This window comes from Malania oleifera, chromosome 2 (assembly GCF_029873635.1).
Source record: "Malania oleifera isolate guangnan ecotype guangnan chromosome 2, ASM2987363v1, whole genome shotgun sequence".
Taxonomy (NCBI): Eukaryota; Viridiplantae; Streptophyta; class Magnoliopsida; order Santalales; family Ximeniaceae; genus Malania; species Malania oleifera.
The window spans coordinates 79,184,447-79,201,134 of NC_080418.1; the positions used below are offsets into that span (position 1 = coordinate 79,184,447).

The window sequence follows — 16,688 nt, forward strand, 5'->3', positions numbered from 1 at the left end:
AAATCCATGGAGATATTACAGATGAAGATTACATCAACCTCAACCTTTCACCATCACATCGCATGTAGCCCCACATATTTCCTACTTTATGTATTATTTGAAAAAAAGATGTTTGCCACCCAAGTCCACTATGGTGGGCTGCTTTGATGTTTGCATGTAATAAGTATGGCTGTTGGTCACTAAAGTCAAAAGTTTCAGCTTGATTGAAAGGTGGTGGGTCACTCCCACATATGTGCAGCCGCCCATGTGCTGTCACCTTTTCCAGTTGTCTCTTTTTAGTGTCTATAAGTCAAAAGTTGTAGCTTTATGTCCCTCTCAATTGTCTGTAAGTTGCTTGCTTAGCGTGTAAGTTTTGGGGTCTCAGACCTCTATATAAGGGATTGTCTTCCCATTTGTAAGGCAGAGGAGGCAACTAGAACCTGAAGAATAAAAATTTCCCTTTGTGTTCATTCTTATCTATGGCTTTCTAAGTTCCTTCTTTCCCTAGAACTATTTTTCCAAAGGGCTTCTAAGCCTCACTTCTATGACCTTATAATATTCATTCATGACATGACATCAAGTATGCTCTGTGCTTGCCTCTAAGGAGGATCTTGCACATCAGAAAGGTTGTATGGTCCCCATTGATCTCCATTGGTAAAGGATTGGTTGAGAGACTCGAGTTCTACATTCGAAAGGCCATGGGAAGGCTGGTGTTGGATATGTGGTCTTAGATTAGTTGCTTTCCTTTGGAAGGTCAAGGGGCTCCCGACTCTCGTGTGGTATCAGAGCCATGGTCTTTCCTGGAGTCTAGGAGAGTTAAGATTATAGAAGTGATTTTAGAAGAACGAGGTATAAATAGTTTAAGGGAAAAAACTTCACCCATGGATTCTCACCCTCAAAGTTCATAAATCACCCCAGCTAGGCTTTCTTCTTCAATTTCTTTTCCTCCTTCCATAAAAATAACCACTTCTTCCAAGATTACCAACTTAGTTGAATATTCCTATATTCCTGATTCTGCTCCGATCCAGGAAACCTCTTTTCCTCTTGTAAATCTTTATAATATCTTCAAAAGGAAAAGGTCTTTTGCTAGTCAAGTTCAAACTATTCTTGCTTCTCACAATAGAGCTCATGTGAAAGAATATGTCCAGACTACAGCCCTTGATAAATGTCCCATCTGAGCATCCTTCAAAGAATAGTACGTTGATCTTGAGCTTGACCAAGATCTGATCAATCAATGGATCAGAGAAGGTTATACTCATCTTCACTTTGGTGCTGTCAGACTCCTTCTTACCCTTCATGAACGAAAAAGACTTCCTGTTACAGCTAGGATCACTCTTCTTAAAACTACCTACACTCAGTATGAACATGCAGCTAATGGAACTTCGCTTACCACTCTTCAGGCTGGTAGCATTTGTCTCACTTTTTTCCTAATTTTAATATTCCTCTAAGAGCCAAAAATCTAAGGAATTGCATAAAGGTGTAGTTTCAAATTACTGGTGCTCCGCAGATTTCTTCAGCCTATATGGCTACTCTTCATCATCAACCGATCTATAGAATTCAAGATCACGCAATAGATCTTCCCCTTCTAGGACAATCTGAAGACACAATCCTGATCACTGCTGAAAGAGAAGATGATATTCCCACAATTCTTCAAATTTCACGGCAGATTCCCAGAGAAGAATTAAAGCTACTTATTCGTCTGGAATGGATTACCAGTTCTGAGCAACTTCATCAGCAACCGACACCCATCCATCTTTTAGATCCTAAGTTTCAAAAGCTTCCAAATGGAAATGTAAAAACGGTGTTCAATCCAAAAGATGTGGCTTCATCCAGTACTCCTCCAGTCTTCCAATCTCTAATGATAAAGCCAGTAACTTTTGAGAAAGATATTCCTTTAAACAGCATTGCAGCAGATGGATCTCCCATCTACACTGAGAAAGTTGAAGGAAATTTTATCTGGGATGTTGATCCTTCCATGTGTGACACTGATTGTGCATGTCATTCTCCTCAAAGCAATGGTACCAAGGCAACATGCAGACCTCCTACTATTCACAAAAGACCTGATGATCCAAATAGTCCATGGATAGGAATTCGAAAACCATCCACTAAACCTAAGCCTCTTTGGATATATGATCGAGCGCTTGAAATCCTCAAAGAAGAAGACTTAATTCCTCCAGACCTTCAGAAAAACCCATTCTAAACCACAGTTTCGTCCAGACCTATTCACAACTAATTCCTTATTTCGTGGCTTCCCCATACGACAAACATTTTCCTCCCTTGGAATGAAGGTCATATATCGACTCTTACCTTCATTCCAAACCTTTTATCCAACCTCTGAAGTACAACCAGACGGTTCCAGAAAGCTTCCCTCATAGGCCGAACAAGTCCTGAATTGGCAAACTCAGAATGCCAGGTCCCAGAATACAACTTTATGTGCCATTGACCACAAGGTTGATAAGTTTATACATCATGACACTGAGATGGACCAACGACTTGGCCACCTTGATTCCAGAATCGAGGCTATGTATTCTTACCTCAAGAGAAGAATTGATAATCTTGATGCTGATCTTAGGCAATATATTTCTGCAGGATATTATGGATCGATGTTTGATGAAAAAGAAGCAGAAATTAAAAGGCTTAAGGACCAATTATCTCAGATAGAACGAGATCATCATTCGATTCCACCAATTACCTATATTCCTAAAGCTTTTCCTTATACTCCTCCTTACTCTTTGATACCCCAGTCACCACCAACTCCACCTTACTTACCGGATTATTCTAAACATTTCAAATCCACGGCTAAGTCCTTTAAGAGACACTCTCTTATTCAGCCAAAATCCATTTCTCCAAAATCTCCAATCCCAACAAAACCCTTGCCCCCTGAGCCTATTGATCAAAAACTTAAGAGCCCTTTCTTACCATCTGATCAGACTCCATCTCGGCTTGCAAACTTCATCCCTGAGATATCTATTGATGATGACAGTAACAGTAATAGTTCCACTAAGACATTGTCCTCCTCAGATCAAGAGATTACTGATCTCACCAATATGTTGATGACATCTCCTACTGATCCCAGATCATCCAAAACACAAGAATTTCATGAAGAATCCGACACCACAGTCCCCATTGTGGAAGAACTTACTGAGGCTACTTCAACTACTTAACATTCTGTTCCTCAACATTCTACCAATGGTTCTTGGTTCTCTTTTGCTAAATTACCTCCGATTAAATGGAGAGACCGAATTGGTGAATTTGGTGCATGGATTGATCTCCAGCTTTCTAAGCCTATGAATACTTTAGGAATAGTTCTTATTGAATTCACATCTAGATTTACTGGAATGTTAAGAGACTGGTTTCAAAGTCTTGGTGAATATAGATAGATACAATTCATTAGATCCCAGACTCCCTCCTATGCTTTGGGAACTCTTTATCGAGACTTTATTGGAGACCCTGATGCTCATGCTAACGAGGTTAGACAAGAGTATTTTGAAATGAGATGCTGCTCCTTGAAAAGAAAAGATCTTGATTTCCACTATCAAAGAATGTCAGGGCGATATTATTTTCTTGGTGGATTTAATGATGAAAATCTCAGGTAAGTTTATATTAATTCTTTACCGAAGGATATTCATCCATATTTGCATAGAAAGATTGCATCTCTCTTATGACCACTCAAAGATATCTTTATAGGAGAAATTCATTAGTTGGCCCTCACCAGTTGTTTTAAAAAATGTTGAAGCAGAATCATAAGTTTACAAAGCAATGCAGGAAGCTTTATTTGCAGATCAAATGTAAGTAAAATGATTGGATCTGCAGTCCTAAGAAGAAAAAAGCACTTCAAAGGGTTCAACTTAGATAAATCCAAGAGGGGCTTGAGGAAATCAAAGCACTTTAGATTCTTCAGGAGAAAATCAATACATGGTCACAACAAATCCTCTCGATGTTTTATTTGCAAGAAGAAAGGTCATTATGCTAAACAATGCCGTGAAAATAGAGCAAAATCTGCAAAAATGGTTCAACAATTGCAATCTGAAGATCTTGAGGCTGATATTGAATCAATTTTATCCGAACAAGAAGATATGACTAAAGAAACTATCCTTGTTCTCATTAATTCAGAAGCATTTGATTATGAAGAATCTTATTCAAAAGAGATTTTCCAGGTTCAAGCTTTGCTTACCCCTGAACAATCACAGATAAATCCATTGTTGAAATTCAGCTTCTCCCTGAGAAGTATGGTAAACCCATATCTACTATTGCCTATATTGACACTGGTTCTTACAAAACTATGGTTGATCCAAAGGTCATTCCCTTAGACTACTGGTCTTCTCATACTCAATTTTTCAGAGCTGCAAATGATCAAATTTTTCCTCAAAAGGATGTTTTATTAGGATGAGATGTTTGCTATCTTTGACAATCCCTAAGAATTCTTCCCCCAAGAATTCGGTGCAAATGAGAATTCAAAGCCTTTACCTCGATAAACAAGATCTATTCTCTTTCCCATTCCTCCTCTGATTTCCTACCCACACGAGAGTCGGGAGCCCCTTAACCTTCCAAAGGAAAGCAACCAATCTATGACCACATCTCCAACACTAGCCTTCCTATGACCTTTCAAACAGAGAATTCGGGTATTTCACCCAATGCTTTGCCAATGGAGATCAATGGGGACCGTACAACCTTTTTGATGTGCAGGATCCTCCTTAGAGGCGAGCACAGAGCATACTTGGTGCCATGTCCTGAACGAATATTACAAGCTCATAGAAGTGAGACTTAGAAGCCTTTTGAACAAATAGTTCAAGGGAAAGAAAGAATTTAGAAAGCCATAGATAAGAATGAACACAAAGGGAAATTTTTATTCTTCAGGTTCTAGTTTCCTCCTCTGCCTTACAAACTGGAAGACAGTCCCTTATATAGAGGTCTGAGACCCCAAAACTTACACGCTAAGCAAGCATCTTATAGACAACTGAGAGGGACATAAAGCTACAACTTTTGACTTATAGACACTAAATAGAGATAGCTGGAAATGATGACAGCACATGGGCGACTGCATTTGTGCGGGAGTGACCCACCACCTTTCAATCAAGTTGAAACTTTTGACCTTAGTGACCAACAACCATACTTATTACACGCAAACATCAAAGCAACCCACTATAGTGGACTTGGGTGGCAAACATCTTTTTCAAATAATACATAAAGTAGGAAACATGTGCGGCTACATGTGATGTGATGGTGAAAGGTTGAGGTTGATGTAATCCTCATCCGTAATATCTCCATGAATCGGATGGTGATACGTCGGTAGATCAGAAGGATAATCATTGATGTCCAATGGATCCTAGGTGTCTTGCATAGTATCTTCGTAAGACGGAGGCTTAGGAGCTAGGATAATGTCCAGGATGGCATGAAGGATTTTAGAACAGAACTTGAAATCATTCATCTCATAGAGACACTTGAGCAATGAAAGCTTGTTTCTTGGCCACGAACTGGGGAAGTCGTAAAGAGTATCCCATTCATAAGACTGGTTTTGAGACCAAAGGAGATTCCTGTCGTAGTTGTAGAAATACGGCCTATGCAGGATGAAGTTACTGTGGATGGAAGATGCAAGCTGTGGGTTGAGCTTCCAAACGTTGTGATTTCTCATGAGAGTGGTCAACTTCTTTCTCCAGGTGAGAAGAGGGTCGAACTATTGTAGGAAAGTCCAAAGCAGTGAATCACGATTGGCTGGATCATGGAGGTGTGTGTAGACTTCTTGTAGAGGTATAAATACAGCATGGACCTGTAAAACAGAAATATACCATATATACCATATATCATTAGTATCAAAGGATGATGGGCTGATGATGTAAGAATTCAGGAAGGGATAAGATGGAAATACGAGGTGATGTCCAATCTTATCAGCATAAGATTGTATGTGGGTCAGGGCAAAGGATATCAGTTGGGTTGTGTTCATACTTTGTGAAGGAAATTCAGGCGGGAAGGTCATTTGAGTGGAGGCACCAAGGTAAAGAATATCTGTGGAAGATAAGGAGGAGGAGGAAGGGGCCATAAGGATCAAAGGGATGACCTGGTATTTTGAGATTAGAAGAGTAGTTTTCCGAGGGCAAGAAAGCATATCTGCAAGAACATTGTGAACGCCTTTTATATGCTTCAAAGAGAAGTCATATCTAGAAAACCAATCTTTCAGTATGAGAATTTGTTGATCAAGAAGAATCTTGTTCTGGAATTTAAGCATTCTGGGAAAGGATGAAGAATTCAAGCATTCTGGGAAAGGATGAACTCTACATTTGAACTGTGAAATGCTTTGATCTGACATAAAAATCAAATTTTCGAATCTCATTTTTCATTGCAATAATCTCTTTAAAGACAGTGTGATAATGTTTCTGGGAATCTTTAAACTCTCCACTAGCGTGTATACAATATAATTTCTTCTTGTCCTTATCAAGTAGTAAGGCACCCCAATAATGGTCACTAGCGTTTGTCTGTAAGATAAGATTTCCAATGGACGGAATAGTCAGAGGTGGTGGATCTTTTGCAGCTTTCTTGAGATGTCTGACAGCTTGTGTCTTGTCAGGGCCCCATGGAGGTGGTTTCTTTTTCAAAAGCTGTGACAAGGCACTGGTAAATCGACTTGTATGGGAGATAAAGTCTTTGACATAATTAATGATGCCAAGAAACTGCTGAATCTCCTTGACAAAAAGATTATCATTAGGGAATTGTAATAATTGTTCATCAAGATGGGGACCTGGATAGATGGTCCCATGAGATATTTTCATTCCCAGGAAATCAATCTCGTGTTGTCCAATCATGCTTTTCTTTTCTAACAGCATTATCCCGTACTGTGATGCCAGCTGGAGGAAATGTTCAAGAAGGTATTGATGGTCTGCATGGCTTTTAGAAAATAATAAAATATCATCAATGTAAATCAAAGTACTGTGAATGATAGGATTGAAAATTATGGTCATTGCTTTTTGAAACAGTGATGGTGCAATCTTCAGCCCAAAGGGTAAAACAGTCCATTGGAACTATTCATTTGGAATACAGAAGGCTGTTTTGAATTTGTTATCTAGATGGATTCCAAGTTCCCAAAAAACTCCTTTTAGATCGGATTTGGAGAATATTGTTGCTTCAACAAGATGGATGAATTGTGTTCTGGCTTTTGGAATAGGGAATTTATCATCCCTAATGAACACATGCAATGACTTGTAATCAATAACCAATCTTTTCTTTCCTATTATCTTTTTCGATCTTTTTTCAACATAAAATGCTTTGCATGCCCAGGAGGAACTGGTTGGTTCAATCAAACCTTGTTTTAACAAAACATGACATTCTTCCCTGGCGAGCTTAAGGTCTGATGGAGACATTCCCGGATGGAAGGCTTTGGTTGGGCTGACATCTTCATTTATCTTGAAAAGGATGTGGATGAAAAAGTCTTGATTTTTCTAGAGGGGATAATCATGGATGAACTGGTCATGACTTTTAGCACATAGTTTCAACAATTATTTTTGAATAGGTAGGAAATCAAAGGAGGAATGGGAAAGAGAATAGATTTTGTTTATGGGGGTAAAGACTTTGAATTCTCTTTTGCACTGAATTCCTATGGGAAAAATTCTCAAAGATTTTGAAAGATAGTAAACATCTCATCCTAATAGAACATCCTTTTGAGGAAGTGGGCTTCCAATGACATGAGTCTAGATGATGCAATTAGGGAGAAGTTTAATCTCGATTTTCTTTTTTGAAATCAGGTTTGTGGTAAAAATTTGATCATTTGCAGCTCTGAAAAATTGAGTATGGGAAGACTAGTAGTCTAAGGGAAGGACCTTTGGATCAACCATGGTTTTATAAGAACTAGTGTCAATATAGGAAATAGAAGATATGAGTTTACCATACTTCTCAGGGAGAAGCTGAATTTGAACATGGGGACTTATCCATGATTGTTCAGGGGTAGGCAAAGCTTGATTCTGGAAAATCTCTTCTGAATAAGATTCTTCGGAATCAGATGCTTTTGAATCAGTGAGAACAAGGATAGTTTCTTCAGTCATATCTTTTTGTTCTGATAAAATTGATTCCATATCAGCCTCAAGATCTTCAGATTGCAATTGTTGAGCCAGTTTTGCAGATTTTGCTATATTTTTAGGGCATGGTTTAGCATAATGACCTTTCTTCTTGTAAATAAAACATTGAGAGGATTTGTCGTGACCTTGTTTTGATTTTCTCTTGAAGAATCTGAATTGCTTTGATTTCCTCAAGCCTCTCCTGGATTTATCTAAGTTGAACCCTTTGAAGTGCTTTTTCTTCTTAGGACTGTAGATGCAATCCTTTTCCTTGCATTTGATCTGCAAATAAGGCTTCATGCATTGCTTTGTAACTTATGATTCTTCTTCAACATTTTTTAGAACAACTGGTGAGTGTCACATTGTTTTTCAAGAGCAGAGAGGGTCAACTGATGAATTTTCCCTATAGAGATGTCCTTGAGTGGTCGTGAGAGAGATGCAATCTTTCTCTGCAAATCTTGTTGAATATCCTCCGGGAAAGAATTAATATAAACTTGCCTAAGATTTTCATCATTAAATCAACCAAGAAGATAATATCGCCTGGACATTTTTTGATAGTGGAAATTAAGATCTTTTCTTTTATAGCAGTAGCATCTCATTTCAAAATACTTTTCTCCAACTTCGTTAGCATAAGCATCAGGGTCTCGAATAAATTCTTGATAAAAAGTTCCCAAAGCATAGGAGGGAGTCTGGGATCTAATGAATTGTATCTGTCTATATTCACCAAGACTTTGAAACCAGTCCCTTAACGTTCTAGTAATTCTGGATGTGAATTGAATAAGAACTATTTCTAAAGTATTCATCGGATTAGGAAGCTGGAGATCAATCCATGCACCAAATTCACCAATTCGGTCTCTCCATTTAATCGGAGGTAATGCATCAAAAGAGAACCAAGAACCGTTGGTAGAATGTTGAGGAACAGAATGTTGAGTAGTTGAAGTAGCCTTAGTAGGTTCTTCCACAATGGGGACTGTGGTGTTGGATTCTTCATGAAATTCTTGTGTTTTGGATGATCCGAGATCAATAGGAGATGCCATCAACATATTGGCGAGATCAGTAATCTCTTGATCTGAGGAGGACAATGTCTTAGTGGAACTATTATTGTTGCTGTCATCATCAATAGATATCTCAAGGATGAAGTCTGCAAACAGAGATGGAGTCTGATTAGATGGTAAAAAAGAGCTCTTAAGTTTTTGATCAATAGGCTCAAGGGGCAAGGGTTTTGCCAGGATTGGAGATTTTGGAGAAATGGATTTTGGCTGAATAAGAGAGTGTCTCTTAATGGACTTAGCCGTGGATTTGAAATGTTTAGAATAATCCGGTAAGTAAGGTGGAGTTGGTGGTGATTGGGGTATCAAAGAGTAAGGAGGAGTATAAGGAAAAGCTTTAGGAATATAGGTAGCTGGTGGGATCGAATGATGATCTTGTTCCATCTGAGATATTTGGTCCTTAAGCCTTTTGATTTCTGCTTCTTTTTCATCAAACATCGATCCATAATATTCTGTAGAAATATATTGCCTAAGCTTAGCATCAAGATTATCAATTCTTCTCTTGAGGTCAGAATACATAGCCTCGATTATGGAATCAAGGTGGCCAAGTCGTTGGTCCATCTGAGTGCCATGATGTATAAGTTTATCAACCTTGTGGTCAATGGTAGATAAAGTTGTATTCTGGGATCTGATGTTCTGGGTTTGCCAATTTAGGACTTGTTCGGCCTGTGAGGGAAGCTTTTTGTAACCGTCTGGTTGGACTTCAGAGGGTTGGATAAAAGGTCTGGAATGAAGGTTGGAGTCTATATATGACCTTGGTTCCAAGGGAGGAAAATGTTTGTCATATGGGGAGGCCATGAAACAGGGATTTGGTTGTAAATGGGTTTGGATGAGACTGTGGTTTAGAATGGAATTTTCGGAGGATCTGGAGGAATTGAGCCTTCTTCATTGAGGATTTCAAGCGCTCGATCATATATCCGTAAAGGCTTTAGTTTAGTGGATGGTTTCCAAATTCCTATCCATGGACTATTTAGATCATCAGGTCTTTTGTGAATAGGAGGAGGTCCGCATGTTGCCTTGGTACCATTGCTTTGAGGAGAATGACATGCACAATCAGGGTCACACATGGAAGGATCAACATCCTAGATAAAATGTCCTTTAACTTTGTCAATGTAGATGGGAGATCCGTTTGCTGCAACGCTGCTTAAAGGAATATCGTTCTCAAAAGTTACTGGCTTTATCATCAAAGATTGGAAGACTGGAGGAGTACTGGATGAAGCTACATTTTTTGGATTGAACACCGTTTTTACAGTTCCATATTGAAGCTTTTGAAACTTAGGATCTAAATGATGGATGGGTGTCGGTTGCTGATGAAGTTGTTCGTAACTGGTAATCCATTGTAGAGGAATAAGTTGCTTTAATTCTTCTCTCGGAATCTGTCATGGAATTTGATGAATTGTGGGAATACCCTCTTCTATTTTAGTAGTGATCATGATTGTGTCTTCAGATTGTCCTGGAAGGGGAAGATCTATTTGGTGATCTTGAAGTCTATAGATCGGTTGATGATGAAGAGTAGCCATATAGGCTGAAGATATCTGCAGAGCGCCAATAATCTGAAGCTACACCTTTATGCAATTCCTTAGATTTTTGTTTCTCAGAGAAATATTAAAATTAGGAAAAAAGGTGAGACAAACACTACCAACCTAAAGAGTGGTAAGAAGGAGTCTAACATCACCTTTTCCGGCAATGAAGGGTAAGAAGGAGTCTAACAACACCAAAGTGAGATGAGTATAACCTTCTCTGATCCATTGATTGATCAGATCTTGGTCGAGCTCAAGATCAACGTGCTGTTCTTTAGAGGATGCTGGGATGAGACATTTATCAACGGCCGTAGTCTAGACATATTCTTTCACATGAGGTCTATTGTGAGAAGCAAGAATAGTTCGAACTCGACTAGCTAAAGACATTTTCCTTCTGAAGATGTTATAAGGATTTACAAGAGGAAGAGAGGTTTCTTGAATTTAAACAGAATCAGGAATATAGGAATATTCAATTAAGTTGGTAATCTTGGAAGAAGTGATTCTTTTTATGGAAGGAGGAAAAGAAATTGAAGAAGAAAGTCTGGCTAGGGTGATTCCGTGAAGATTTCGACACCACAGTCCCCATTGTGGAAGAACCTACTGAGCCTACTTTAAGTACTCAACATTCTATTCCTCAACATTCTTCCAATGGTTCTTGGTTCTCTTTTGATGCATTACCTCCGATTAAATGGAGAGACTGAATTGGTGAAATTGGTGCGTGGATTGATCTCCAGCTTTCTAAGTTTGTGAATACTTTAGAAACAGTTCTTATTGAATTTACATCCAGATTTACTGGAACGCTAAGGGACTCGTTTCAAACTCTTGGTGAATAGAGACAGATATAATTCATTAGATCCCAAACTCCCTCTTATGCTTTGGGAACTCTTTATCGAGAATTTATTGGAGACCCTAGTGCTCATGCTAACGATGTTAGACAAGAGTATTTTGAAATGAGATGCTACTCCTTGAAAAGAAAAGATCTTGATTTGCACTATCAAATAATGTTTATGCGATATTATCTTCTTGGTTGATTTAATGATGAAAATCTCAGGCAAGTTTATATAAATTCTTTACCGGAGGATATTCAACCAGATTTGCAGAGAAAGATTGCATCTCTGTCACGACCACTCAAAGACATCTCTATAGGAGAAATTCATCAGTTGGCACTCTTTGCTCTTGAAAAATTATGTGACACTCACTAGTTGTTCTAAAAAATATTGAAGCAGAATCATAAGTTTACAAAGCAATGCAGGAAGCCTTATTTGCAGATCAAATACAGGGAAAAGGATTGCATCTACAGTCCTAAGAAGAAAAAGCACTTCAAAGGGTTCAACTTATATAAATCTAAGAGGGGCTTGAAGAAATCAAAGCAATTCAGATTCTTCAGGAGAAAATCAAAACAAAGTGACAACAAATCCTCTTGATGTTTTATTTGCAAGAAGAAATGTCATTATGCTAAACAATGCCCTGAAAATAGAGCAAAATCTGTAAAACTGGCTCAACAATTGCAATATGAAGATCTTGAGGCTAATATTGAATCAATTTTATCAGAACAAGAAGACATGACTGAAAAAACTTTTATCAGAACAAGAAGATATGACTAAAGAAACTATCCTTGTTCTCACTGATTCAGAAGCATTTGAGTCTGAAGAATCTTATTCAGAAGAGATTTTCCAGGTTCAAGCTTTGCCTACTCCTAAACAATCACGGGTAAGTCTCCATGTTCAAATTCAGCTTCTTCCTGAGAAGTATGGTAAACCCATATCTGCTATTGCCTATATTGACACTAGTTCTTATGAAACCATGGTTGATCCAAAGGTCCTTCCCCAAGACTACTGGTCTTCCCATACTCAATTTTTCAGTGTTGCAAATGATCAAATTTTTACCACAAACCTGATTTCAAAGAAGAAAATCGGGATTAAACTTCTCCCTAATTGCATCATCTGGATTCATTTCATTGGAAGTCCACTTCCTCAAAAGGATGTTCTATTAGGATGAGATGTTTACTGTTTTTCAAAATTTTTGAGAATTCTTCCCACAGGAATTCAGTGCAAAAGAGAATTTAAAGCCTTTACCCCCATAAACAAAATCTATTCTCTTTCCCATTCCTCCTTTGATTTCCTACCTATTCAAAAACAATTGTTGAAACTATGTGCTGAAAGTCATGACGAGTTCATCCATGATTATCCCCTCTAGAAAAATCCAGACTTTTTCATCTACATCCCTTTCAAGATAAATGAAGATGTCAGCCCAACCAAAGCCTTCCATCCGAGAATGTCTCCATCAGACCTTAAGCTCGCCAGGGAAGAATGTCATTTTTTGTTAAAACAAGGTTTGATTGAACCAACCAATTCCTCCTGGGCATGTGAAGCATTTTATGTTGAAAAAAGATCGAAAAAGATAAAAGGAAAGAAAAGATTGGTTATTGATTACAAGTCATTGCATGTGTTCATTAGGGATGATAAATACCCTAATCCAATAGCCAGAACACAATTCATCCATCTTGTTGAAGCAACAATATTCTCCAAATTTAATCTAAAAGGAGTTTTTTGGCAACTTAGAATCCATCCAGATGACAAATTCAAAACAGCCTTCTGTATTCCAAATGAACAGTTCCAATGGACTGTTTTACCCTTCGGGCTAAAGATTACACCATTACTGTTTCAAAAAGCAATGACCAGAATTTTCAATCCTATCCTTCACAGTACTTTGATCTACATTGATGATATTTTATTATTTTCTAAAAGTCATGCAGACCATCAATACCTTCTTGAACATTTCCGCCAGCTGGCATCACAGTACGGGATAATGCTGTCAAAAAAGAAAAGCATGATTGGACAACACAAGATTGATTTCTTGGGAATGAAAATATCTCATGGGACCATCTTTCTAGGTCCCCATCTTGCTGAACAATTATTACAATTCCCTAATGATAATCTTTCTGTCAAGGAGATTCAGCAGTTTGTTGGCATCATTAATTATGTCAAAGACTTTATCCCCCATACAAGTCGATTTACCAGTGCCTTGTCACAGCTTTTGAAAAAGAAACCACCTCCATTGGGCCCTGACCAAACACAAACTGTTACACATCTCAAGAAAGCTGCAAAAGATCCACCGCCACTGACTATTCCGTCCACAGGAAATCTTATACTACGGACAGACGCTAGTGACCATTATTGGGGTACCTTACTACTTGAAGATAAGAACAACAAGAAATCCTATTTTGGACATGCTAGCGGAGAATTCAAAGATTCCCAGAGACATTATGACACTATCTTTAAAGAATTATTGCAGTGAAAAAGGGGATTCAGAAATTTGATTTTTATGTCAGATCAAAGCATTTCACGGTTGAAATGGACAATTCATCCTTTTCTGGATTGCATGAATTCCGGAAGAAGATTCTTCCTGATCCACAGATTCTCAAATTGAAAGATTAGTTTTCCAGATATGACTTCTCTTTGAAACATATAAAATGTGTTCACAATGTTCTTGCTGATATGCTTTCTCGCCCTCGGAAAACTACTCTTCTAATATCAAAATACCAGGCCATCCCTTTGATCCATATGGCTCGTTCCTCCTCCTCCTACTCTCCCACAGATATTCTTTACCTTGGTGCCTCCACTCAGATGACCTTCCCGCATGAATTTTCTTCACAAAGTCTGAACACAGCACAACTGATATCCTTTGCCTTGACCCACATACGATCTTATGTTGTAAGATTGGACATCACCTCATCTTTCCATCTTATCCCTTCCTGAACCCTTACATCATCAACCCATCATACTTTGATACTAATGATATATGGTATATATGGTATATTTCTATTTTGCAGGTCCATGCTGTATTTATACCTCTATAAGAAGTCTATGCACACCTCCATGATCCAGCCAATCATGATTCCATGCTTTGGACTTTCCTACAATGGTTCGACCCTCTTCTCACCTGGAGAAAGAAGTTGACCACTCTCATGGGAAATCACAACGTTTGGAAGCTCGACCCACAACTTGCATCTTCCATCCACAGTATCTTCATCTTGCATAGACCGTATTTCTACAATTCCAACAGGAATCTCCTTTGGTCTCAAAACCAGTCTTATGAATGGGATACCCTTTACGACTTCCCCAGTTCGTGGCCAGGATACAAGCTTCCATTGCTCAAGTGTCTCTGTGAGATGAATGATTTCAAGTTCTGTTCTGAAATCCTTCATGCCATCCTAGACATTATCCCAGTTTCTAAGCCTCCGTCTTACGAAGATATTATGCAAGACGCCTAGGATCCATTGGACACCGATGATTATCCTTCTGATCCGCCGACGTATCACCATCCGATTCATGGAGATATTACGATTGAGGATTACATCAATCTCAACCTCTCACCATCACATTGTATGTAGGCTCACATGTTTCTTACTTTATGTATTATTTGAAAAGATGTTTGCCACCTAAGTCCACTATGGTGGGCTACTTTAATGTTTGCGTGTAATAAGTAGAGTTGTTGGTCGCTAAAGTCAAAAGTTTCAGCTTGATTGAAAGGCGGTGGGTCATTCTCGCACAAATGCAGCTGCCCATGTGCTGTCACCTTTTCTAGCTGTCTCTTTTTAGTGTCTATAAGTCAAAAGTTGTAGCTTTATGTCCCTCTCAATTGTCTGTAAGATGCTTGCTTAGTGTGTAAATTTTGGGGTTTCAGACCTCTATATAAGGGACTGTCTTCCCGTTTGTAAGGCAGAAGAGGCAACTAGAACTTGAAGAATAAAAATTTCCCTTTGTGTTCGTTCTTATCTATGGCTTTCCAAGTTCTTTCTTTTCCTTGAACTATTTGTACAAAGGGCTTTTAAGTCTCACTTCTATGAACTTGTAATATTCATTCATGACATGACACCAAGTATGCTCTGTGCTTGCCTTTAAGGAGGATCCTGCGCATCAGAAAGGTTGTACGGTCCCCATTGATCTCCATTGGTAAAGCATTTATTGAAAGACCCAAGTTTTCCATTTGAAAGGCCATGTTAAGGCTAGTGTTGGAGGTGTGGTCTTGGATTGGTCGCTTTCCTTTGGAAGGTCAAGGGGCTCCCGATTCTCGTGTGGTATCAGAGCCATGGTCTTTCCTGGAGTCCAAGAGAGTTAAGATTATAGAAGTGATTTTAGAAATAGTTCTTGTTGAATTCACATCCAAATTTATTAGAATGTTAAGGGATTGGTTTCAAAGTCTTGGTGAATATAGACAGATACAATTTATTAGATCCCAGACTCCCTCCTATGCTTTGGGAACTCTTTATCGAGAATTTATTGGAGACCCTGATGCTCATGCTAATAAGGTTAGACAAGAGTATTTTGAAATGAGATGCTACTCCTATAAAAGAAAAGATCTTGATTTCCACTATCAAAGAATGTCTAGGCGATATTATCTTTTTGGTGGATTTAGTGATGAAAATCTCAGATAAGTTTATGTTAATTCCTTACTCGAAGATATTCAACCAGATTTGCAGAGAAAAATTGCATCTCTCTCACGACCACTCAAAGATATCTCTATAGGAGAAATTCATCAGTTGATCCTCTCTGCTCTTAAAAAACTATGTGACGCTCACCAGTTGTTCTAAAAAATGTTAAAGCCGAATCATAAGTTTAAAAAGCAATGTAGGAAACCTTATTTGTAGATCAAATGCAAGGAAAAAGATTGCATCTGCAGTCCTAAGAAGAAAAAGCACTTCAAAGGGTTCAACTTTGATAAATCCAAGAGGGGCTTGAGGAAATCAAAGCAATTCAGATTCTTCAGGAGAAAATCAAAACAAGGTCACAACAAATCCTCTCGTTGTTTTATTTGCAAGAAGAAAGGTCATTATGCTAAACAATGCCCTAAAAATATAGCAAAATATGCAAAACTGTCTCAACAATTGCAATATAAAGATCTTGAGGCTCATATCGAATCAATTTTATCAGAATAAGAAGATATGACTGAAGAAATTATCCTTGTTCTCACTGATTCAGAAGCATCTGATTCTGAAATATTTTTATTTATTTTATCCTGATTTTTAAAATTTAATTTATTTATCCTAATTTTGAAAATATATTTCTTGATTTTTTCCTATTTTTGAAAATTAAAAA

General features: G+C 38.1%; 1 protein-coding gene across 1 annotated transcript; it reads left to right on the forward strand.

Annotated features, from left to right (window-relative positions):
• Positions 1–1,501: 1,501 nt before the first annotated feature.
• Positions 1,502–2,179, forward strand: LOC131148259 (uncharacterized). Its single transcript, XM_058097983.1, has one exon. It carries the CDS (start codon positions 1,502–1,504, stop codon positions 2,177–2,179), a length of 678 nt encoding a protein of 225 aa, XP_057953966.1.
• Positions 2,180–16,688: the final 14,509 nt, after the last annotated feature.

Excerpts from the sequence above, each read along its gene's own strand:
- LOC131148259 (XM_058097983.1), top strand. The coding sequence starts at position 1,502 with ATGGCTACTCTTCATCATCAACCGATCTATAGAATTCAAGATCACGCA.